The sequence below is a fragment of the Fukomys damarensis genome, unplaced genomic scaffold (assembly GCF_012274545.1).
Source record: "Fukomys damarensis isolate Sample0158 unplaced genomic scaffold, DMR_v1.0_HiC HiC_scaffold_1, whole genome shotgun sequence".
Lineage (NCBI taxonomy): Eukaryota > Metazoa > Chordata > Mammalia > Rodentia > Bathyergidae > Fukomys > Fukomys damarensis.
In genome coordinates this window covers 57,942,077-57,969,070 of record NW_022900913.1, presented here as the reverse complement: position 1 = coordinate 57,969,070, position 26,994 = coordinate 57,942,077, and the positions used below count along the sequence as shown (strand labels likewise).

The 26,994-nt window shown below is 34.5% G+C and overlaps 1 protein-coding gene across 1 annotated transcript in view; it reads left to right on the top strand.

Moving 5' to 3' along the window:
• The window catches only part of Cert1 (ceramide transporter 1), a 135,103-nt gene that overhangs the window by 102,606 nt on the left and 5,503 nt on the right, over nt 1-26,994 (top strand). The window contains exons 10-17 of the mRNA XM_010619153.2: nt 1,116-1,202; nt 3,808-3,900; nt 4,395-4,472; nt 15,496-15,591; nt 21,724-21,856; nt 22,856-22,926; nt 25,510-25,638; nt 26,141-26,270. Of these exons, the coding sequence (XP_010617455.1) occupies nt 1,116-1,202; nt 3,808-3,900; nt 4,395-4,472; nt 15,496-15,591; nt 21,724-21,856; nt 22,856-22,926; nt 25,510-25,638; nt 26,141-26,270 (817 nt within the window). The remainder of the gene's footprint in view (nt 1-1,115; nt 1,203-3,807; nt 3,901-4,394; nt 4,473-15,495; nt 15,592-21,723; nt 21,857-22,855; nt 22,927-25,509; nt 25,639-26,140; nt 26,271-26,994) is intronic.

Below are 26,994 nucleotides of genomic sequence, written 5' to 3'. Positions count from 1 at the left end.
TTTTTTTTTTTTTTTTGCATACATGTTTTCAGCACATAATGTTTAGTGGATATGGCCCATGTACATAACACATTTTTAATGGGGTTATCAATGTAACTGAGAACATTACAGAAATTGTTCATGTCTTTCTCCTTCTGGCTGCCCTACCCCATTGGGGTACATTTTTAATTTTGGGTAACCCCAAACTCAAGTCTTACATGTTCATGCTTTACTTTTACTATAATTTGAAGTTAGTGTTCCACTTAATAGTCATCTTACACTTCATTCATCACAGCTGAATCTACCTGTTTCTGTTTTTCTACTTTTTTTAATACTTTTATCTTCTGATATAACTGAGGTTCCACTTTCATCAGAATCACTTGAGAGACATGTAGACTCCTAGACAATACTAAGACCCACTGAAAAGTAATTCTGGGTATGATGACCTGGCAATTTTCATTGTAACAAGTTCCTCCAAATGATTGATGACCACTGTGCTGCCATCTAACCAGGTTTCAGGCATCAGTTCATCTTTTCTTTCTCCATTAAATAGTTGCCCTTGCTTAGAAAGATTGTCCTTGAATTCTTATCTATATGCTTCATAGGCAATAGATATTTTTCAACTTTGCACTTAGCTTTCTGCAATTTTATGTGTCTGTTATCTCTTTTGTAAGTATTCAGCTCTGTCACTGTAGCAGAAAAGCAGGCATAAACATAATATAAATGAATGACATGATTGTGTTCCAATAAAACTTTCAGGTTGGGCACCAAAATTTTAATTTCAAGTAATGCCTACTTGTCGTGAAATGTTATTACTCTTATTTTTTCCTCAATCTTATCAGATTGAAATTCTGAACTCACAAAGCCATACAAAAATAGGTAGCAAACTAGACCCACTGACCATAGTTCACTAACCCCTAGAGTCTAGAGAGACTCCTACTCTAAAATAGTACTGTCCAGTATATATTACTCATCTTTGTGTTAGTATTGTCAAGTATATTGACTAGTTCACAAACATGTGCTCAGTAAATGTTTATTGGGCCAAATTTAAACTTTTCCCTAGAGTTAATACCACAGTTATCTGTGTTTTGTTTCCTTAAATCATCTGCTTTTTTTTCCCTTGTGTGTTTGAATAGGAAGGCCCAAACAGTCTGATTAATGAAGAAGAGTTCTTTGATGCTGTTGAAGCTGCTCTGGACAGACAAGATAAAATAGAAGAACAGGTGTGTGTGTGTGTGTGTGTGTGTGTGTGTGTGTGGTATTATTATGAAAAATCCTAAGCTGAAATTCATTTTAACACCATTTGTACCTTGACATGCATTTCATATTTATAGAGTTTTAAAACTGAACTTTTAAACCTAAAAAATTAACTGTCTTTATTGAGTCATTAATGTGGAAGAATCTTGGTACATCACCATCTTTAGATTAATTTCTAGGCAATAGAAAGAACAATAAAGTATGCATGAAATTCCTATTAACATGAACTAAAAATGGAAATGTTCTGCCTTTTACCCTCTAAGTTTGTAACTAACCATTTGAAGTATCCAGTTTTACATTTTTTTAGTTGGCTGGTCGGTTGACCAACTGTGGATAGACTTCAGGGCCTTCATGCTGAGCTACATACACCTTTACCCCTTTTAATTTTGAGACATTGTCTCACTAAATTGTCCAGGCTGGGCTCAAACTTGCAGTCTTCCTGCCTCTGCCTCCCAGAATGCTGGAATTACAGCCATGCACCATTGTACCCAGCTCAACCATTCTTTGGCTGTTATTGCAGCAGATATATATTGAGTAATGAATTTTCCTTCACCAAGTATCATATGAATTCAGTGGAAGATGATCAAAAATTTAAGACTGTTTTTATTCTTTTTCTTTGCCATTTAGTTTTTATTATCAACTCTTTTATAGCCTCTAACTACCTTCATCTTCAGTTTCTTCCCCACTTTTACTTTTTACTCTGTTCAATTTTTTGTCATCATTAAAATCACAGCATACATACCCTACTCCCTTTGTAGAATTTGAAGGAATCATTTAAGGGTTTTAACTCTAGTTTCAATATTAATTTGATCTCTTGCCTTTACTTCTGCAACAATGCTGTTACTACATTTTACCACTAGATTATACTTAAGGATGGATTTTATTTAGTTATCATTATTCTCCCTCTTTAAGCTATACTACTTATGACAGAACCTACCTTCTTTTTTGGCAAGTATGAATAAACTGTGGCAGTAAAGATCCTGCAGATATTCTGTTTTGTCAGTTTTATTCTACAAATGATCTTGAATAGAAATATTGGCCCATCTATTCTCTGTCATCACTAAGGCAGTCATAGCCATTACTCCTATTTTCTAATTTAAATAGTCAAGAAGAATTTCTCTACAATAAATCACTTACTGACCTCTCATATTTATTTTTCATTGTTTTTAAAATGAATGAGAAAAAGTTTATTTCCCACTTATTTATAAAGCTTATTGATCAATTTTTATACTCAAAAGATGCTACACACCACTCAGTAAGAGTAGAAACTTATTAGGAACTTTCCTATTGGGCTCTACTAAAACCTGATGGGCTCTGCTTTGGAAGCCTGCAGTACTTCTGAAATATTATCATTTGTTTTTTATTTTACTTCCCCTTTTCCCCTACATTATGCTGTTATGGGAAGAACAGTGAACTCTAGAGTCACCATACCTCAGTCTTATTCTTGCTTTTGCCATTGCCTAAATTTGTAGTTGTGAATTTAGCACTTAAATTCTCTGTGCCTTCTTTTCTAACCTGTGAAATGAGAAGCTAGCCAGGACAATTCAAAACATCCTTTTTTTCTCTAAAAATGCTGCTCTACTGAATATCAGTATAGTGGCTGAGCTGGGCTTAAGAGACTTAGTGTAAACTTTAGAAAAAGAAGTACCTATGGGGCTGTCGGGTCATTTAATTTCAGTCAGTTCTTGACTTTGTGGAAAGTTCTTTCCAAAACAGTCATGGAACAGACCCTGAATTTGCTCATGTACTAGGTAGTCAATCAATGTGTTGAATATAATTACAGTGTAGTAGTTTTCTAAAGTAGCAAGCTTCAGAAATCCATGAAATCAGTTCCCCAGGTTCAGATCATTTTCCTCTTTATACTCAGTATATATTGCACAGGGGTCTCAAAAAGTAATGATCACACATTTTATTATATTATTTGCAAACATGGGAAAATATATATGCAGTAAATTGGCCTTGTGTTCAAATAGCTTTTAATAGAAATTACCAGATATCTTCTGTATAGTTAGATGCATGCACATGCAACACAGCACAATTTCTGGTGCATTAATTTTAGTAAGTATTGAGATAAAAAGAAACTAGGCAAGGTAAAAAAAGAGGAAGAAGGTCACAGGTGAGTTTAACAGGTTTTGGCCTTCTCTGAAAAGAGGCAAATACATGTTCTTAGGAACATAATAAAGCAAGTAAAGATGTGGGTTCTGATGAAACACACAAAGTAGAATGATTAGAATGCTTTGGCCAGAATTTCGGTAGAAATAAAATTGGCAGTGGTGTTAAGATTGATTCATGATAAATAATGCTATGCAGATAGTGCAGGGTCTGACAAGAAGCAAAATCAAAGAACTTATCCCTGGTCTTAATACTATACTGTGTATTTATGGAGTCAGAAGAGACTGTATCTGAAGTGATTTGACCAGGCTCATGTCTGTGAAGTAGTTGTATTCAATTTATAAGCACTAAAGTGTTTACTAATTAATTATATGTTAGTACTTCCAAGCAACAGTGTCCATTCTTAATCTGCAAAATATACTTAAAAACCATTTTGTCATAATATTGCATGTTTTTTAGTCACAGAGTGAAAAGGTCAGATTACATTGGCCTACATCCTTGCCATCTGGAGATGCCTTTTCTTCTGTGGGGACTCATAGATTCGTCCAAAAGGTGAGCCAATATTAGAGTTCTTTGTATTCCTCACTGTTGAAGGGAACTATCTTGTAGTATAAATTTTCTCCCTGTTTCATAAATTTTAAGTAGTAAAACTTTTTGTAGTATATGTTGTATTCCATGTACATTCTCCAACAGTTAGAAATCTTGTTCTGAACATAGCATTCTCTTATTTAATGGGGAAAGGGGGGATGGATGGATAGGAAGTGGCTAGTTTAAATAGTTAAACAGAGGTTTAGCCAGATATATTAAATCTCTTTCTTCTGTGGGATTAAGTGGCATTATTTGTATTATTGGAAGCACTGCATTCTTTTGGAATGATTTTGGAACATAATACATAATAGGTGCTTGAAGTCAGCACTTGCTGCTGTGATTGTTTCATATAGTGCTTTGTTTTCTCTTTCTTTATCTTGTGTTTGGAAGTTGGTACTGAATGCTCTGTTGTGCCTTTGTTCTGATTACTTGGTTTTTTCTTTGTCTGTCTCTGGTAGCCCTATAGTCGCTCTTCCTCCATGTCTTCCATTGATCTAGTCAGTGCCTCTGACGATGTTCACAGATTCAGCTCCCAGGTACTGTATGAATGTATAGAGTGGACTTGAGTCTTTCTATGCTGTATTTCAACCTACTTGCCCAATTCCTAGAAATCTTGTTCAGGCCACTTATTTTAATTTTGAATATTAAATAGTAACAATAAGCATTTAAAAGGCCTTCCTTGCCTACTAAGTAATTCCTCAGTCAGGCTTGCCTGTACCCTTTACTTTGTGTTCTCTACTGTGAATAGCTTGGAATTTCATCATATTGGAGGTACTCGAGAAAATTTTCAAACTGAATTGAAACAAATATCAGTTACCTGGTCTCTGTATATATCATGTAATATCTGTTTCTTCAGATAGGATTCAATAGCTGTCATCACAGACCTGCAGGATATGTTACAGCATAAAAGCAGATTTTAATGCTCCCAATTTTGGCCTAATTTAAAATATTTCCTAGTTACTTTGAACCAGGCAATACTTTTTAAAAAATATTAGTCTCATTACTGAGCTCCATTGAGCAAATGATATTTTCCTTGTGCAAATTACCTGTGGGTATTATAAATTAATGTTCCTGATTACATGCTAAAATCTATTGAAGTTGGTTGTTGGTCCTAAATTTACGTAGCATTCACTCAACATTTAGGAATTTGAGACAGGAAGATATGCAGTCTCCAAAATCAAACTACCACCAGAGGAATATTTTTTTAGCATGAGCATTAGCTTAGAAATTATATACATACATTTTTTATTGTGGTGGTGGTTCTTTTTGTTGTGGGGGGGCGTGCTGGGAATTCAACCCAGGGACTTTTGTGTGCCAGGCAAGGAGTCTGCCTGGTACTGAACCACACCCCCAGCCCTTAAAAATTTTTTTTAAAGTTTTTAATTTTCATATTTTTGCCATTCGATTTTGTATTTTTATGGTAATGGATTTATTATGTTAGTTTTCTTAATCAAATGACTATTTTAAATCCTGGTTAGCTGTGTGATCTTGGGCAGGTTTTATTTTCTAACTTAGCTAGAACCTGGAACAGAGTAAATGCTCAGTAAATGGGCTCCTTTTTTGGTCATTATAATAGCATAATTTTTTCTAGCTATCAAAATTATCTTCATTTTTTTCTCTATGTGGTATTAAAATAAAAGTTTATAAAACTCCTGTTTGAAGCAGATCTATTTTATATATAGAAACAAAATTTACATTAGTTTGTTTAGGAGATTTTTTTTGGAGATAGGGTCTCACTGTGCACTCCAGGCTGGCCTTGAACTCATGAACTCACAGCAATCCTCCTTCCTTAGCCTAGTTAGTGCTGGGATTACAGGTATGCGCCCCCATGCCCAGCTTACATTAGATTTAACTGTAGTGGGGAAGAAAATTAAAGCTTGAAATACATTGTCTTAATTTTGCTTTGAACCTCTGAGAAAACATTTAACAAATTCTTAATTAGAAATTACCCATAACGAGATATAATACAGTATTTATTTCTTTATCCACATATGCATGCTTTTTCAAAAAATGACTTCTATTCATAACATCAGTGAGAAAACTAGTTAATATCAGGAGACTTTAGTTTATTCTGCTAAGCAGCTCCACTTTGCTTTAAAGTAATAAAATTAAAGACTAAACCCCATCAGTACTGATGACCATTTTCTCTGAATTGTAAAAATACATAGGCTTTAAATGAAAGAAAATGTGATGATTTCAAGGGAAGAATGTAAGCCAATGATAAATAATGCCTAACAACTTGGCCTTAGAACCCAAACCTGGAACCTAGCTATAGAGACATAGTACTGCTGAAAACCTTGAAGTACTTCATCAAGGTTTGAAGAGCAGCTGCTCATATTTTTCTTTGTGTAACTTTTTTTTTTTTTTTTTTTTTTTTTTTTTGGTAGTGGGGTTTGAACTCGGGACCTTGTGCTTGCTAGGCAGGCAGCAGAACCGCTGAGCTAAATCCCTGGCATTTGTGTAACTTTTTAATGTAACTTGTATACATAAATTAAGAGAAATTATGTGGTTGGTAAATTATTTTTCTAATATATTATGCTAAAGATTGATCAGGGTTTGTTTTAGCTTTTGACTATTGTGCTGTTTTATATGCTACATGAGGTAACAATAAAGAAAATATCTGAATTCTTCCAAGTGCAATATTCATTGTCCTTGCTAAAGCATTTGTTGTTGTTATTAACAGACTTGGGCACTGGCATTTAACTGTTGATTAAACTGCACCTCATGTTTGGCACCACCCGTAGAATAAATAATTCTCAGTTGATAAGATGGCTTATGTCAGAGGATATCTCACTACCTCACCCCACATTATCAAATGAGTCTGTATAATCACCTGAGAATATAGCATTGGATCTAGATCTACAGTTACTATAGCTAAGAAACCGGGAAATTCTTCAGTTCAACACGATGTTGAATTACATTAGTCACTTAATTGAGTTGGTAGATTTTTTTGTTTTTGTTTTTTTGTTTTTGAGACAGGGTCTCACTATATAGTTGAGGCTCACCTGGAACTCACTATGTAGCCCAGGCTGGTCTCGAACTCACAGCAATCCTCCTCCCTCAGCCTCCTGAGTGCTGGGATTACAGGTGTGAGCCACCACGCCTGGCCTTGAGTTGGTACATTTTATAATCTTACATTCTGAAGAGATTTCTATACCGTATTAAGCAAAATAAGAAGGTTGTTACCTTTTTTTGCTCTTTGTTTTAATGTTAATAACATTAGAAACATGTTACATTATATGTAATAATACATTTTAAATACATTTAATGATATACTTTCTTAAAATATTTTAGGTAAGCAAATTCTTCATTTTGTAATATTTTGGTAATTAAGAAACTTAAGTGAAAGTATGGCATCAGTTTTACTGATTTGCCAAGGACTGAGACTGTAGCTCAGTGGTAAAACGCTTGCCTACCATAGACGAAGCTCTGGATTTGATCACCAGCACAGCAAAAAATAAACCTAAAATATCATTTAAGCATAATACCACAATCAGTTTATATATACTCCAACATCTTTTTAAAGTCCAGATATGCCAGAAACCAGCTTGAAACTGCGCTAAGTAGGCTATAAAATATTATTGAGTTGGCTTATGAATTAGCTATTGATTTAGCCTTCTTATACACAAATAACAGACTCACTGAGAGAGAAATAAGGGAAAAAATTTCTTTTACAATAGCATCCAAAAAAATGAAGTATCTAGGAATCAATCTAACAAAAAAAGCCAAAGAGCTCTACACTGAAAACTACAGCACTCTGAAAAAAATTGAAGAGGATATAAAAAAATGGAAAGATATCCCCTGCTCCTGGGTAGGAAGACTCAACATAGTGAAAATGGCCATACTACCAAAACTGCTATATACATTCAAGGCAATGCCAATTGAAATTCCAACACTATATTTCACAGAACTAGAAAAAAGAATCCAAAAATTCATTTGGAACCATAAGAGACCTAGAATAGCAAAAGCCATTTTAGGCAACAGACACATGGCACCAGGTGTAACAATTCTCAACTTGAAACTATACTACAAAGCCACTGTGATAAAAACAGCATGGTACTGGCAAAGAAATAGGCCTGAAGATCAGTGGAACAGACTGGAAGACACAAAAACAAATGCAGATGTACTCAGCTACCTCATCTTTGACAAAGGAGCTGACCATCCTCAGTGGAGGAAAGATAGCCTCTTTAATAAATGGTGTTGGAAAATCTGGATGTCAACCTGCCACAGATTAAAATTAGACCCTTATCTTTCACCATGCACTAAATTAAAATCCAAATGGATTAAAGATCTAAATATTAAAACAGAAACGTTAAACTTGCTGGAAGGTAAGTTAGGCAGAACTCTGGAAGACATTGGCATAGGAAAAGACTTTATGAACAAATTCTCAGTAGCACAGGAACTAGCAGATAGAATCAGTAACTGGGATCTTATCGTATTAAAAAGCTTCTGTACTTCAAAAGAAACCATCAGCAGAACTAAGAGACAACGTACAATATGGGAAAAAAAATTTTAGCAGCTGTTCCTCAGACAAAGGACTTATCAAGAATATATAAAGAACTCAAAACAACCAGCCCCCCCAAATATAAAGACCCAATTAAAAAATGGGCATCCGAAATTAACAGACATTTATCAAAGAAGTAAAAGCAGCAAGTAAATATTTGAAAAAATGTTCCACATCACTGATCATTCGAGAGATGCCGATGGAAACAACACTGAGATTCCACCTCACCCCACAAAGAATGGCTGCTATTAAGAAATCACACAATAACAAATGTTGTTGGGGTTGTGGAGAGAAAGAAATCCTTCTCCATTGTTGGTGGGAGTGTAGACTGGTGCAACCACTATGGAAATCAGTATAGTACCTCAAAGAGCTTGGACTGGAGGTTCCATTTGACCCAGCCATCCCTCTGCTGGGTATCTTTCCAAAAGAACTAAAAGAATCATATCACAGAGAAGTATGTGCACCCATGTTTATAGCGGCACAGTTTGTAATAGCTAAAACTTGGAAACAGCCTATTTGCCTATCAGTTGGAGACTGGATAAAGAAGATGTGGTTTTTCTATAAAATGGAATATTACTCAGCCATAAAGAATGAGAAAATAGATGCATTCATAGGAAAATGGATACATATTGAAGATATACTCCTAAATGAAATAAATAAGGCACACATGTGTAAATACCAAGTAGTTTCTCTGGTGTGAATAATCTGCAGTAATACAGAAGATCCTAATAAGATTACTGACATTGTGAAATAGGAAGAAAGGAGCTAAAGGTGTAGGGAAGGTGGGATGGGTAGGGGAAGCGTAAAAAGGGAAAAGAAAAAAATGTGAGATAATGAAAAGATGGAGATAAAGTGGTTGTAGATGGGGAGGCAGGAGGGGGTAAAGGGAGGGCAGGGACAAGGGGAAAAAATGAGAATCAAGACTTGTCATGAGGAGGTACAAGATCCCAACAATGAATGTAACTGTACTGTATCCCTAAAATGTACCAGTAAACTCAATTAAAGCTGAAAAAAAAATAAGAATTAGCTGTTGATTAAATTGTGAGTCTGTTGTAGGCCTATGTGACTTGCTAGGATAGCCTTCAAGTGGTGTGTCGAAAGAGAACTCCCTATACCAATGGTTACAGTTGAGTCCTCAATGGTTGGTATCTCTGTGACATCTCTGATAGCAAGATAACACTACCGCTGAGGACTTTGACTCTTATGCAGCCATTCTCCCAGAACAAACATGAGCTAAGAAAATAAACAGGTCACTCATTATGACAGATATATATATACCAATATGCCTCATTTCTTTATCATTTGTATCAGTTCCTATACAGAAGTCTTCTTAGTCTCTGATGATTTGGATTTGCTGCATATATAATTTTTGACTCGTGCCTGTCCTGTTTTTAATAAATGATGATCATAAGCCTGATTAGGTAAGATAATCAAACACAGAACTATGAAAATAGCTTCAGATCAAATATGTCTATCTACTAGGGAATTCCTGTCAAAAACTTCAAAAATAAGACTTAAGTCTTTCATTAATTTTTGCTCTGAAGAAAATAATAGGGCTTATTTTCAGGAATGTCTTTTTTTTCCATGTTGTACAGCAGTCTGAGTTTATTCATGTACAGAAATCTACATTTATTCATCTTCTTCTGGAATATCATCATAATTCTCCAAACCCTGAATTCCAGCCTACATTTCTTGTGATTCCATTTCCTGTAGAACCCTTGTAGAAAACCATTGGCCTCAGTGTCATAGGCAGCAATAAAGATCTCCTTAAATGAGCGCTTCTTGTCTATGTACCCTGCTTATAGTGCATTGGCAACATAGCTGATTTTATCTCATGAGTTCTTCACCTGAGTCATGACCTCTTGCAGGCTAAGCTTCACCAAATTTCCAGACTTAGGATACAGGAGTGGCAACAAAATGATGACAGTTAAGAATGATGGTGTACATTAAAAGCAGAAAATAATTATAGGCATCAGAATTCAGAAAATGTTTATTTCATACACGTACATTAAGTAACATCCATTTCAACATATGGCATATTGAATTATGAAGATTGATATTGGACACAACCATGTTCATTCATTATCAAGTGCACACATTATTTATGCCTGTTGTCTGTATTCCAGTTAATGACTTAGCAATGTGTCAAGTTTGTCTGTTTACATTGGCATTTGCCTTTGTCCAAAGATAGCTGATTGAGTATTTACAAATAATTATAATGTATATTATTTATTTTAAGTATTAATATTATTTACATTTAATTATATTTTAACGTTTTATAATTCAGTAGATTTTTTTGTGTGTGTTGCAGTGGCTGTACTAATGCAACTATCTGGCTGATGATTTTAACTGGGGCTTATATTGGGGGTAGGTCTTATTTTCAGGGAAATACGATCTGAATTTTTTTTGATAGGCAACTATTAGGAATAGAATTACTCCAAATCTTAGAAATTAGAATTGTGGGCCACGGGTTCTTCAAATAATGGCTATAACCACAAATTGCAAAATAATTTTTAAATGTTCAGAAAGACCAGGTTTAGATTTATAAATGGATACTTTGGTCATATTTATTCATAAAATACAGTTATCCTTAAAAATATTACCTCTGAAATCAAAGAGGGGAAGAAAATCCTCTTTAAAAAAAGTTGAAGAATGTGCAGTACATTTGCAGTTTGATTTATGGTGTGTCTCATTGCAAAAAAAAGCGAGTTCTGTTATTTGTATAAGAACATAATTGTTGTAATTATTTTACCCTTTGTTTAGTATATGAATACATAATTTTAGCAGAACTAAAAAGTAAAATAGTTAAAATTAAGGTAATAATCACTTATGTTTAGTGTCTAGATGCAAAATTAAAAGCTAGGTGTAATGGTTTATGCCAGTAGTCTTAGATTTACTTGGGAGGCTGAGTCAGGAGAATCACTTAAGCCCAGGAGTTTGAGGCGGGGTGGGATAATATAATGAGACCCTCTCTAAAAACATAAAAACAGAGCCAGACATGATGATATGCACCCCAGGAAGCTGAGGCAGAAAGCAAGGGAATCACCATGAGTTCAAGGCCAGCGTGGGCTACATAGTGTACGGCCAGCCTGAACAACTTAGTGAGATGCTGTTTTAAAATATAAGTAAAAATAAAAACAACTTGAGCTGGGGAAGCTCAGTAATAGAGTTTGTGCTTTGCACATGTAAGGCCCTGGGTTCCATCCTCAGCACTGCAAAATAAAAATAAAAAATAAGGCACATGTTGATGAATACACCTACATAATATTCTTTTTTGTGTGTTAAGGTAGTTAATTCTATATAAACTACTTGTAACCTTTTAAAAATTTTACATTTAGGTTCATCTACCTAGCAGTAAACAAGGGTGTATGTCTCTTACATACTTATGACTTATGAGTGCTGAGTTCACCTGCTCACTTTATATTGAACATTTGGTGTTTTTTAGTTTTTCTCTATTATAGTTGTACAGTGAGCATTCTTACATATAAGATATCCTTATATATATACCTCATCCAATTATTTCCTTAGAATATATTCCTGAAAGTGGAATTGTTGGCACAAAAGCCATAAATATTTCAAACTTCTTTGTATTCTTACTGCTAAACTGGTAATGAGAAAGTTGAACCAGCTTACCCTCCCAGCCCAGTACAGAATTTTGCTGTACTGACGCTGAACATTATAATTCAGTTAATTTTGCCAGTATGGTTGACTGCAGGTAGTATTTTTGCTTCCTAGTCATCTACATATCCTTAGGCAACTTACTATTCATGCCATTGTCTGTTTTTCTTTGGGTTAACACTGCACTGTTAATTTGTTATTAATAAATTTCTTTCCTACAAGCCCATTTGTTTTTGTAACTGTAAAAATAATAAGCATAATTGTATTTTTTCATAAGGGCAAGGAAAAGAGATATGAATTGTATTTGAGCATTTCTTGACTTTTGTTTATACCATCAAAGGGCCATTTTCTTTGCAGATTTCTGTGTTAATAGTGTTAGAAAAATCAAATTTAGTAGCCTCCCAAAGTTACATTCTACTTAATGATTCAAGTTTGAGGTGGTTAGAATTGGAGTAGTTATTCCCTTATCTCAAATATGTCTTATATGTGTTTTTTCAAAGTTCATTGGCACAAAGATGGTACATACAGTATGGGCTCACTTCAGCTGTAGAAAAACCAAAGTCATGATTACTAGAGGTATACTTAATCTAGTTAAGACAGGAATATTTGGACTGCGTTAATGATTTTTACTTAGTTTTTGGTTTGTTTTTTAGTGATAGCAGATGTTACCAGTAATAGCTTTTTCTGAAATATAAAAATTTGAGCCTTATTTAACAGTAAATTGGGTTTTGTGTTTATTCTTATTATCAAACCTAATGGCCGCTTGTTTTCCACATCTTTTTGACATATAGAGTCATAACTACACAGTAAAGTGAGCAGATTATTAGATTAGATATGAAGTGTCAATATGACTACAAGTGCCCAAGTCACTGCCTCTCTCTGGAAATACTGGATATTTTGTTTTGCTCTGTGAACATGAAATCCATTTTAGTAAGATCTGTATCACCTGTCCTCTTTATCTTAATGTCACTATCACAAGGAAGATAACATACCAACCATCCCATGCTGAAAGCTTTGCACAAGTTACTACAGTAATTTAGCACTTTTGTTTCTGTAATTTTCTAGGGGCACAGCACAGCTACATCTTGTTTCTCCATTTGGCTTTTTTTTTTTTTTTGGTACGGGTGTGTCAAACTCGGTCCTAGTGCTTGTGAGGCAGGTGGCAGAACCACTGAGCTAAATTCCCGTCCCTCAGGCCCTCTTAAGTCAAAGTAAAACAAAATATTTTAAAACTGTTTTTGCATTGATGCCTTGGTAATTGTTACAGTAATACCATTTTAATCCATTTAGAATGACGGTGTTAAGTGTGCTTTCTGTATACTGTTGAATGTGTGCTACCTCCTATTGCTTTGTATTTGAGGAATCAAGTTTCTTTTGGACCAAAACATAAATCAAAAATACCTTATTTCTCAAGGATTGGAAACACCTAATTCGTAAATAATCTCCAAAACAAAAATAAAATTGTTTACGTAGTTTATAGCAAATGAACTAGTTCTTTTAAACCAGATTCTTTCATTGTAACAGAATAATACCCTTTTCACATTCTTCTACACAAGTAACCCATTTAATATAGAGTATTTCTGATTAGCATTTCTTTCTGCCTCTTATCTCATAAGAAACACAAGAGTATACTTACCTCTTTGTTTCTTACTTAAAAGTGCTCACTCAAAAAGTTTAAAGTTTGTGTTAAGATCTCAGGATCTAAAGAAAATAAAAAATTTCTTCCAGTCACATTGTGACAGATTAATGAATCAAGGTAACATTATTATTCCTCTTTTGGAAGCCAGATGTACTTTGTCTGTATTGTAACTTGCAGTCTCATATCAGTGATCTTTAGGCTCTCAAAACAGATTTCAGAGTTAAAGAGGCACCCAGGTTTATCTGTGTAGTACCTGAAATTATGTTCTCTAGGTAGGACCTTGTAAAATTATAGAAAATTGTTAAATTTTTAAATTTCTCTAAAGTCTGAAACTCAACATCCCTCACATTGTCTAAATGGAATAAAAAACAGTTAAAAAAAAAACACATTGCAGAATCTCAGCATAAATATTTTTATCAAAATCTTGATAGTCAAATCAGGAGACACTTAAAATGTACTTACTTTCATTAACCAAAAGTACATTCTAAGGGCCAGGAAACATGATGGTGTAGAAGCACACATCACTGTAATATATACATGACTGTATATATTACACTGTATATATATATATGTAATATATACATCACTGTAACATTCTTTATTTTAGAAAGATTATGTAGCCAGCTTTAATAATTGTAAGAGTTTCTGCCTCAAAACAGTGGAGATACTTATTTCCAAACATGTCTAAACTAGTTCTTTGTTCAGTGTCCTTAATGAACTCAGTAGACTTTATGCAAAATAAGTATAGGAATGAATTTTTAAACAAAGTACAATATATGTATTTTCTAACTCTGCTTTTAATGTATTATATAACATCATTTTGTTGACACAGTGTTTAGCCCTTCAGTTCTGTTTTAAAACATTTGAATTGGGAAAATTTGCAAAGAATTCTCTCGTGAAATCTTATAAAAATAAATTTAAAGCTTCTGGGAGCGTGAAATATGTATTTATATTTGTTTGTTTAGGGGCAACTTATAGTAGAGAAAAAGCCAAAATTACATTGAAATTTACTTAATATAAGACGTTTAGTAGCACTGAAGGTATAGCTCCTTTTGAGGATGTAGGTGGGAAGCACTGGTTTTAATCTGCAACACTCCCCACACATACACACATTGAGGAGCAGGTAAAGAAAAGTTTAAGAAATTGTGAAAGAATGAACTACGAGGTCTTTGTATATAAATACTTGAACGTATTATTATTATTATTAGCATTGTCCTTACTAGAATTTAGAACGGTAAAATTGAAATCAAATAAAAGGAGCTTTGTTTATCTTTAAGTTGGTTTATAATATTAATGATGAAAGGGGTTTATAAGTGAAATAAGGAAAATTTTGTCTTCTTTTTGTAGGCTGGGCTTTGACATATCAAGCTTTCTGATATCTGTACATAGTCTTCAATTTAGTAATAGTAAACTAAATAATTTCTTTGTATTCCTTTCAACTTTAGTATTCCATGATTTTATACTTTATGATATCATCTGTGTATTTCATAGGAAAGGGTGCAGTATTTCACTTTTCCAAAAAGGCTTATTTTGGTCACTTGATGCACGATTGTCCAGTCCATGCTACTTGAATGAAGCATTTTCCTTCCCTGTACTTCTCCCTCTATCATTAACTGGTGTCTAGAATGCAGACTTTAGCTCTTCAACAGTAGGTACAACCTAACTAACCTCAGCTTCCTAAGGACATCATTTCTGAATTGAAGTAAATGCCAATACCATTAACTGAATACCATTCTGTTTGAGATGTTATGACATAACTGTTAGATATGGATTCTCATGCTTTGTTTTTCTTTTTAAGGTTGAAGAAATGGTGCAGAACCATATGACTTACTCATTGCAGGATGTAGGTGGAGATGCCAACTGGCAATTGGTTGTAGAAGAAGGAGAAATGAAGGTAATTCCTGCTGAAATGGTATATTGCTAAGTGCAGCTCCATTTCTGTGACATTATCGTGATAATATCAGTGAAGATTAGATAAGAATTAAAATTACATTTTCAGATTATTTTACAATAAGTTCAGGGTTCCTTGTGAGGCTAAGAGGGATTCAAGACTTACTTGGTTCCTTTGAAAATTTATTCAGTAAAACATTTTCTTTTTGGTACTGGGGATCAAACTCAGGACCTTGTGCTTGCAAAGCAGGTGGCAGAACCTCTGGCGCTAAATCCCTGGCCCTAGTTATTAAAACTTTTAATGTCATCCAAAGAAGAAATAGTGAGCCGGGCATGGTGGTGTACTCCTGTAATCCTAGCACTTGGGAAGTTGAGGCAAGAGGATCGCCATGAGTTTAAGGCCATCCTGGGCTACATAGTGAGTTCAAGGGCAGCTTGAACTACATAGTGAAAATAATAAGTGACTACTGGTTTAGATAGGTCTAAAGGACCCCAGATTTGGGGAAATGCCAGAAAAGAATTAAAAAGTCAAACTTGATAAGAGTTGTCAAGCCGTACTTCATTACAGAACTTCAAATTGAACTATGCTGTTGATGAGAGAATATGCTATGAGCCATAGCACTACAGAGGACTTGAAACATTTTTATGGCCTTTCATATTCTGATTCTGATCTCTCTCTGAGAGATCATGTTATGTTAGATAGCAAAGCACTGAATGAAAAAAAAAATAAAGAAGAAAACCTACCAGACAAAAAAAAGAAAGATTCAAAAAATGTGATTGAGGAGAAAAAGAAACTTAAGAAAGTTACTCAAAAGGATCCTGGAAATAAAAATGATTTATTTCTGAAAGAATTCAGTAAATGAAAAGCTTATGTAAGTCATAGATTCAAAAATAAATCCCAAGAATGACAGCAAAAATCTTATACAAAAAAAATACAAAAAAAAAAATTGAGCAATGTAGAGTCTTTTTTCAAAGGAAAATTAAAGACAGTAGATACAAGCACCTCTGAAATTGTGAAATCTCTCAAGAGCAGTTATTCTAAAACCAAAAGCAGCCATGGCTCCATTTGTAATAGCAAGAGATAGTGGTAGTAAAATCGCTGACAAAGATGATGTGGAAGGAGAGTCAAACAGTTCTGGTGAAATGCAAAGTGATGAGTCTGAAGATGAAATCACAGGTTGGTAGAGCTTCATCTGATGATGGAAGCAAAGATCATGAAGATAGGGTGATAATGAAAGTGACAGTGGTCCTGATCTTGTAAGAGATAAGGAAATATAAAAACTAATTCTGAAGATGAAAATTATTTGGTAGATTTATTTCCAGAAGAACCTGGTTTTCATCATGCTTACAGAGAACTGGACTGATGAGATTACGTGTCAATTAGCAGTTTGCAACATGGACTGGGATAGATTAAAGGCAAAAGATTTACTTCCTCTTTTCAACTTAGTTAAGCCCAAAAGAGCTGTTAATTTTCTCTAAAGCTATGTGTTTCAGAGTTTGGAAAGGAGAATATGAAGGAAGAGTATGTTCAAGGACCAGGAGAGTTACTAAGAATTCCTGAAGATGCTCCTGAGAAGGATTGGGCTTTTAGAGAAAAACTGAAAGATTGTCACTTCAAATGACTGAAGTATACAATTCAGTAATGGACTGTGATTCTCCTAAAATATCAAGTAAAATTAATGAGAGTTGTGATGGCTGGAATTCGAAAGTAGTTGTTCTTTCACTGATCTGGGGTTTATTTCAGATGTTAAACTAGGGAGGTGTCCTCAGAAGTTGATTTAACAGCATCTATTTCAAAATATTTTGCATCTGCTGCAATGAGAATATCAACAGTGAGATTACTGGGGATGAGACTAATCATGAAGCAGTCATGACACTCAACAGGGCCAGGGGGATTTAAGTTCAGTGGCACCACACCTGCCTTGCAAGTGCAAGGTCCTGAGTTCAACATCTAGTACAAAAAAAAAAACACTCAACAGAAACTAAAAAAGGAAGAACTTTTGGACACAGATTTTCAAAGATGTTTAGCTTCCTCTAGTGAGGTTGAAGAGGAAATAGAAAAACTACATATAAGGTAATGATAGAATCACTGGAAAAGATGATGGGAAAACAAAAGTAAGAAGGATGATGATGAGCAAATTGCTAAATAATAGGCAGCTCTTGCAGGTTATTCAAGAAAAATAAAAGGTAAGCAAAATGAAACGGAAATAAAGTAGATTTCTGCTCTTAAAGAAAGTGCAGAAAAGACAGTGAGAAAACAAATTAGAAGGAAAAGATAATGAATTGATCACTTGGAAACAATTATTAGAGAAGAAAGATTAAAAACTCAAAAAGAAATAGAAGGCTTTTGTTGAAGAGGCAGTGAAAATGAACTCCCTCTGATGTTGATTTAAATGACCCATACTTTGGGGAAATTTTTAAAAATAGCTTTAAAGAAAAAAAATCATGATATCTGCAAAAGATAGCACATCTCCAGAGGAGGAAAATGAAATAGACAAAAAGCTGAAATGGCTTTGCTTATGATTAGAAAGAAGATAGCAAGAAACACTTCAGTTGCAAGAAGATTGTGGAGAACCAGAATCTAAGCAAAAAGAGGAAACAGCTTATGAAAAAGACAAAATTATTAGAAGATGACTTTTTCAGGCAATGTATGTACTTCACACAGATCCTAATTTCAAGAAAACAAGCTATGAAAAAAATCCTGGAGAAACTCGTGACAAAGAGAACAAAAAGGAACTTTGTCAGGTAATAAAGAAGATTGAGATATCAGAAATGAAGTCCATTGATCCTGCCTTTTCAGTCCTGGTTAAATCTGTATAAAACAACAGTTTGAAGCCAGAAAAAAAAAAGAGTCAAACAACTATGTATAGTTTCATTTTAAAGTATGAATGTGTTCTTTTAAAGTATATGGAAACAGCAGGAGGCATGTTAGGAATAAAGCCACTATTTCACGTAAGAAGTCTCTCTGACCATAGTAAAATGTTTTTATATATACTTGTACCCAGTTGTGGATAGTTGATAGAATTGTACTGTATATTTCTACAGATTAATCATAATTAAAATGCAAGCTTTATAAAATGTTTATATTTTATGAAGTTCAGTTCTTATTAGCAGAAAGTTACTAGGAATTAGCTTCTTAATAGACTGTTCCTAATTCTGTATAAAAATAGAGCAGTATTGTAAGCCTGTAAATATTAGAGACAATTTGAAAATAAGTATATGTACATGTAATGCATTAATGTCTCTGAAAGCAGTAGGTGGATTTCGATTGCTAATAAAATGATTATTTTTCTAGCCATAAAAAATAGAAGAACCAGGCTGAGGATTTAGCTCAGTGATTCTAGAGCCTGACTCACAAGCACAAGGACCCGAGTTCAATCCCCAGTACCAAAAAGAAAAAAATGGAAGAAGCATTTTTGTTGTCATGTTTAGTAATTTGTCTATGGAAATAATTTATAATGAAAAATATTTTTATTAAAAATATGTTATTACAAGCTGGGCATGGTGGCGCATGCCTGTAATCCCAGCACTCAGCAGGCTGAGGCAGGAGGATCACTGTGTGTTCGAGGTTCCAGGTCAGCCTCAACTACATAGTGAGACCCTGTCTCAAAAACCACCCCCCCAAAAAAAAAGTTATTACATACAATCAGAAAAGCAACAGGTACTGAGAAAGAAAAATATTTTTTTATTTTCTTATTTCACTTTTACTAATTTCTTTATGAAACTGTCTGTTTTGCCTCAGCCATGGAGAAAATAAAATTTGGAGGGTTAGATGGAACAGGGCACAGTTAGCAAGCTGATGACCCTTTATTTCTTTTTGTCTTATATTTTAATACACTAAACATTGTACCCAGATGTCACTTTACTTCTCTTCCTCTTTGGTCTTTACCTTACTCTTTGTCCTTTCTCTCAGTGTAATGTCTTCCCTTCCTGATATTTGGAATCTCATTACCTAATCTTGTTGATAACCCTAAATAGAACAAGCAGAAAATAAGCAAGAAATGGGAAGCCAGGTGTGGTGGCACATACCTGTGATCCTAGCACTTGGGAAACTGAAGCCCAAGGATCACCATGAGTTCAAGGCCATCCTGGGCTACCTAGTAAGTTTGAGGCCAGCATGAACTAGGGAGATGCTTTCTCAAAAAAAAAAAAAGAAAGAAATGAGAGATACAGAAACAGCATTGAATTTGAATTACCTTGTACCCAAAGCCTTATGCTAAAGATACGCAGGCATTTAATCATTCTCTAAGCTAAAATTTTAGTTGAGAAAAGAGGATATTGACATTTCAAAAGATATTTGAGGTAATGATTAAAGAATACAGATGAATGGTGTATAGAATTAGAAAAGAAAGAGTACTCTGTGGCTGGAAGCATTGTTTTACAGTGAGGCGAACTGTTTGAACTCCACCTAGAAATGGAAACAAGTTTGTAACAAAGATATGGTTAAGGCACGTTAAACAAGAAATGATAGCAAAAATTTGAAAACAAATTCTGTATTCAAGATTTTTGCATAGACTGTTGGTTAGAATTATTCTAGTAAATGGCATGCATATCAATGCTGAGATTTCCTCTCCTTTTGGACAGAGAATAAGAAGAAAAGACAAACCAATGAACAACCAGAATGTTAGCTATGATTTTGGTAACCTGACTTGACTTTAGATCTTTACCTTAAAATCTTGCTAATTTTTTAGCCCAGAATTAAATATTATGCTCCCAGCATAGCTGGACAATCTTCCCCCAGGCATAGGCTCCCAAAACAGACCAAGATGATGCAAAGAAGACAGTGAGTTAAGCTTGCACTTTTCCTCCTTCTGTATTTACCATTCTGTCAAAGGATGAGAAAGTGAAGGAGTGAAGAACAAGATAGTCTAGTCAGAGTCTTTTCACCCAGAATGAAGCTTAGATAAAAGTGCTCCTACAGCCCAACATCATTAGATAGAGAAAAATTGGGGCTAGATTATGAGGAACATAAAGCAACCCAATAAGGAGAATAGTCTGTTGTTTGTAGCACTAGGTTAGCCACTGTATGCAAAGCATCCTTCTAGGAAGATTAAACAGATAGGAAGGAGACTAGAAACCAAGATAACCATTTCATAAATCAGGCACAAGGAGATGTAAGTTGACCTCGAATAGGTAAGCAAGAGTGGGAAATTGTTGGGTGCTTTAGAGATTAGTAGTGAGCTTAATAGTGTGTGTACTGGGAGGGGAAAAATCAGAAGTCTAGTTAGTTTGGGTGACTGGGAAACTAGTGGTCCCTATAATGTGAAAAAAAAAGTAGGGGGAGGTAGTTTGGGAAGACAAATTGTGACATTGACAGAGAAACAATGTGAAATGTCTGACATTGTCTTACTCCATAAATTGAGAGCAGATTCTCCTATGATAACATGTTTCTTCATTTCTTAAAAGAATTTATCACGAAGTTCTTTAAAATGGGGAACTATAATTTTGAAATAGTTATTTTACTCAGCACTTAAGGTATAACAGCTTCGATACTTAAAATATGTTTTTATAATCTTTTTGCCATTTTAGTTTTCAGTGCTTAATTCAAAAAATGATGAGTGCCTACTGTGTTTCTGATACTGTTCTATAATGCTGGGGATTTAGCATTGAACAAAGCAAACTTAAATCAGCATCCTTCAAGAGATTATATTCTACAAGGCTTATTTTGTCCTTCTTGACTATGTTAAATAATTTTTGAGACTGTTTGGTAAATAATGACTACTTACATTTATTTAGAACTCAGAATTATATTCCATTCACTATTATATGTGTTTTCATAGTTGAAGTTTACCTTCAATTTGTCATTTTAAATATTTTTTGTAGCCTATTGTGGTGGATTACTCAGTACATGGGAGACTGAATCAGGAGGAATTTGAGTTTTGAGTCCAGCTTGGTGTACATAGCAAGTTGAAGAGCAGCCTGGATGTAATAGCAAGACCCTACCCCTGAAAAGAGAATAAGAAAAAGGAAAAATATTTTTTATTGTCCATTAATTTGAAATTTTTTTCTTTGAGCAGAATATAAATACATTTTCGTGAATGCAAATATAAAAAGCAGCTAAATTTAAAAGCATGCTTTAAAATCTGTACTTTAGGGGTTTGATTTTTCAAACAGCTTTTTAATATGTCTTTTTTAGGTATACAGAAGAGAAGTAGAAGAAAATGGGATTGTTCTGGATCCTTTGAAAGCTACTCATGCAGTTAAAGGTGTTACAGGACATGAAGTCTGCAATTATTTCTGGAATGTTGATGTTCGCAATGACTGGGAAAGTAAGCTATTATTTATATATTTTAATCTTATTACTGTTTTGAATTTAATAGCAAATTCAGTCTGGTTTTCTATATCTCATCTATACGAAGTTAATATAGAAAATATCCTGAGAATCATATATTAATTGATTGATTGATTGACTGATTGATTGATTTACAGTGCTGGGAATTGACCATGGGACTTTACACATGCCAGACAATTGCACTACCACTTTTCTACATGCTTAGCCCCATAGGTTATCTTAACTAGATCTTTCACTGTTCAAAATGCTTTCTAAAATACTATGGCTTTTAGAGAGTATCATTTGAAACAGTGCCTCATAATTATGCAGGAAAGTGGTTATTTTACATACAAATAAAATTCAGATCAGTCCAGTCACTTATTAGAGGGCACAGGTCTAGTTAGTGGAAAAGCCATGACTAAAATTGAATTTTTTTTTATTGTGTACTCTTCCTAAACTGTTTTGTTTCCATGTTAAGTCCTAGATGAATCTTGCAGTGGTCAAAGTTATTCTTAGTATATATGTGTTTCTCTAAGACATCAGGTTCCATAAATACAGATATTTCTGAACATGAAAAGATTTTTATTGTTGATGGTTTGACATTCCTTTTTCACAGATACAGTCACATAGGCCTGTAGGTGGAACAGTTTAAACTTAAATAAACTAAGAAGAGAGATGGGCTGTCATGTTCGGGATTTATTTGACTCTGCATAATGTCATAGTGATTAGAATTGCTTTCTTGCTGTGGACAATGAATATTGGGTCATAGAAAATGAGATTTCCTTCCTGGTGACAGTCACCATCTGCAGAGTGAAAGCAAATCTGTAGCCCTGAGATTAATAACTTCCATGTGTATTTAGCTTAGGTAGGGCAGGATCCTGTTCCTTTTACCCATCGAGCACATCTGTAATTGACTTTCAGCATAAATGACTTCATCACATTTGAGCAAAATGTTGTGTTGTCTTTTTGGCTACTAATATTACTCTCTTCATTTCAGCAACTATAGAAAACTTTCACGTGGTGGAAACGTTAGCTGATAATGCAATCATCGTTTATCAGACGCACAAGGTAAAGATCTCATCATTCATCCAATAGGTGCCAGTGCAATTCAGACTCTGGCATAGAGTAAAATTTGGTAGGAATATAAATGACCCAAAGACTTAATTAATAATTCATGAATATTGTATATTTGAAAAGTAGCTCATTTAGAGCCGAAAATGTGCAGGCAAGAATCTTAAGAAATACAATCTAGAAACAAGTGTTTGTTCAAGCTCTATAGTTAATCTCTGTGCACAGTGTAAGTCTAGGAAAGAGCCTTTTGAGACCCTTTTACTGCTTCTCCATGCCTAGGCTTTGTTTGTAGTTAATAAATGATAGTACCCGGGCTGGGGATTTGGCTCAGTGGTTCTGCTGCCTGCCTCGCAAGCACAAGGTCCCACATTTGATCCCCAGTTCCAAACCAAACCAAACCAAACAAAAAAAAACCCTGATAGTTCCCAATCACTCCCCTGACAGCAGTAATAAAGGTCAGGAAACATTTAGCATTGGCTAGGCATGGTGACACACACCTATAATCCCAGCACTCAGGAGGCTGAGGCAGGAGGATCACTTGAGTTCAAGACCAGCCTGGGCTGCATCGTGAGTTCCAGGTCAGTCTCAACTACATAGTGAGACCCTGTCTCAAAACACGCCCCCCCCAAAAAAATAAATAAATAAAACATTCAGCATTAGCTTGTGTTGAAATTAAAAAATGAAAGTGATCTAAGTGAATTATCTCAAAGCAAGGTTATGCTCTCTGAGAGGTTAGTCTTACACTAGAGCACACAGAGACAATAATTTATGAATAATTTGTGAGCTGTGCTTCATCTTACCAAGTAGCTGCTTCAGAAATATAATGATAATACAGGTTTTCGGTCTGATGTGAAATCTAAAATTTAATAAATGTTAAAATACTAATTGATTGCCCTATGTTTGCAATGAAGACAGATAACCAATAATTTAGAATCAAAAGAAGAACTTTGTTACCTGCAAATAATTGATCCTGAGAAACAACTGAATATATTCTGCCTGGTGAATAGTAGATAGGAGAGTTCAATATTAAGTTTGAAAGATAAAATTATTACAGTAACATCTTGTATGTAACAAAATGAAGTTAAAATTACTTGCTTTTTCTTAAAATGAAAATATTGTCCTGGAGTAATTTTGTCAACAAAATCAAATGATATACTATATATTTTTGTTTAAATTTGACGTCTTTCATAATATCCTGAAGAAAGCTACTTGTCTCCTGATATTTAAGTTATTCTTCTTATCAGCTTTGTAGATACATATTCATGAGGTTTCTTTTTCCAAATTTAGAACCTCAGGCATGATAGGGAAGTGCTCTGCCACTCAGCTTCACCTCCAGCCCTATTGTTTTTGTTTGTTTTGTTTTTGTTTTAGGCAAGATCTTGTTAAGATCTCCTTGGTCAACCATGGAGCTGGGAGCATAGGTTGTCCCACCACATCTGGCTTCTTGTGTTTTTCATTTATGATTGAGATATAGAGCCTTGTTGTGTTGCCAAGCTCTCTCACCCACTTGGGCTCTCCTAAGTAGCTGGGGCCTTCTGTACTGGTTCTTTACTGAAGTAGTGTTGGGCAGTTGCATGTGAAGCCAACAATCTTATTTTTGTTGCTTCACATGAATTTCATCAACACAGCTTTTCATCAGCTTCATGGAATTTTGCATCTTTAAATGATGAACCATTTCATTTTGCAAATGTTTGTGGTGCTGACATCTAATTTTTGGCTATTTATTGCACTCAATAATCAAGAAAGGCACTGCATAATAAGCACAAAGTTCAGTCGAATGTGCTAAATGCCCAAAGTAAAAGTGACTTAAAAAGGATAAAAGTGGGCCAGATAGTAGCTCAGTGGCACCACACCTGCCTTCCAAGCGCAAGGTCCTGAGTTCAATCCCTGGTACTGGAAACAAAAGGATAAAAGTTTATTTTTTAATATTTAAAAGTATGTAGGGCCAGGGGTTTGGCTCAGTGGTTCTGCTGCCTGCCTCACAAGCACAAGGCCCCGAGTTCGATCCCTGGTACCAAAAAGAAAAAAAAATAAATAAATAAAAGTAGGTAGTCCCAGTTATCAGAAACCTAAGTTCTGTCATTTCCACATGCATTTTTCTGTGTGTACGTTTATGTGGAAATATTTGATCTGATGATTTTGAATTCTTCCAGATATGTTATATCAAAGGAGTCTTTGAGTCTATAAGCAGAACTTTGTGCTGGACTGCGAGATGGGGAGCAGGCCATTGTTACAGAGTTTCTGTTTGGAATGATGTTGGATTTCAGAAATAGATAATGGTGATGGTGACATCGCGTTGTGAATGTAATCAGTGCTACTGAATTGAACACTAAAAAAATGATTAAAATGGTAAATTTGCTATAAATGAAAAAGAAAAAATAGACTATCATTCCTTTGATTGTATTTTTCTGAAAAGCCATTGACATCGTGTTTGTAATTAATCCTTTGGTGTGTGTCCTGATGCTTTCCATTTAAAATTTGACAGTATGCACCTTCAAAGACATTTGTTTTGTTTTTGGTCCTGTGTGCCAGCGGCATAAAAAGTGATTCGAATTTTCAGAAAATTTTTAATTTTTCCAGAGAGTATGGCCTGCTTCTCAGCGAGATGTACTGTATCTTTCTGCTATTCGAAAGATACCAGCCTTGACCGAAAATGACCCTGAAACTTGGATAGTTTGTAATTTTTCTGTGGATCATGACAGTGCTCCTGTAAGTACAATGTAAAATTAAATACATAGTGCGGGGCAAAGGGGATAAATATCCCCTGACCCCCATACTTGATGTGTTAATGCTTCTTTGGTTTTGCATTACATTGGATTGACTGCGGAACAATACAGCCTATGTATTGTCTGAGGCAACAGTCATGGCTGGGAACATCCCACCAGGGCTGTTTTTCTTTCCTAGGTTAGGTAAAACAGTTCAAAGGGTAGTATATGTAGGCAACTTCCCAGTTACTATGCGAACAACTATCAGTTATTACAGAACTATAGTTTCTACTTGGATTTAGCTACAGTTACTACTTACGAGGGATAATTCTGGTTTTTAATATCAGTTTTGTAAGTATTACTTATTGGTGCTTATTAGATTTTGTTGGAGATTTTGATAAGAGCTATGGCTTTGGTTAAACTAATATAGTTTTAGGCCACTAGAAATTACAAAATAGTGAATATCTGCTATACTGCTACATTTTTGTTTTTGTTTGCTTTGGCAGCTAAATAACCGATGTGTTCGTGCCAAAATAAATATTGCTATGATTTGTCAAACCTTGGTAAGCCCACCAGAGGGAGACCAGGAGATCAGCAGGGAAAACATTCTATGCAAGATTACCTATGTAGCTAATGGTATGTATTTTTTACATTTTTCTAGAACATTTTGTCCAAATGCCTTTTTTACTTTTTATCTTTCAGAGTACTAATTTTTAATTTGGAGAGATGTATATCAGAATTTGGGGGAGACTTTGAAAATACCCATTAATTTAAAAATTAATAGCCTTAATTTTACCCTGGGACTGGTGCATGAAAATTTCTGAAGCTGGGGCTGAATGGGTGAATTTTAAAATTTCATCTGTAGATCAGTCAGTATATGTTTATCTTTGGTTTTAAGAACCATTTTGTTAATATTTTGAAATGAATGTATGTGTAATTAAGAATAGAAGCAACAGCAGAAAAAGAAATAAGGTTTTTTTCCCTTTGAGAGGCCTTTAATCTTCTGAATCACTGCTCTTAGTCCTTGGTAACTGGTACTTTGATATTTATTTCATTTCAACACGCTGCTGGAGAGCCTTTTTCATCACTTGATTCCTTACTACACCTGCATTGTCATTGCAGTTGCTCTAGTCAAATATTCATTTCTATAAAATGTTTAAAGAAACAGTGGTACCTGAGTAAGTTATTATTTAATTATAGTAGAGGTTGATGAATAAGTGTACCTTAACTATCTTAAAATATTGCTCTAGTAATATTTGCATGTCATTTAGCAAACCAAGAACATTTGTGAAAGATAATAAATGCTTGCTTTGCCTTGCAAGCGCAAGGACCCAAGTTCAATAAAAAAAAAAAAAAATTA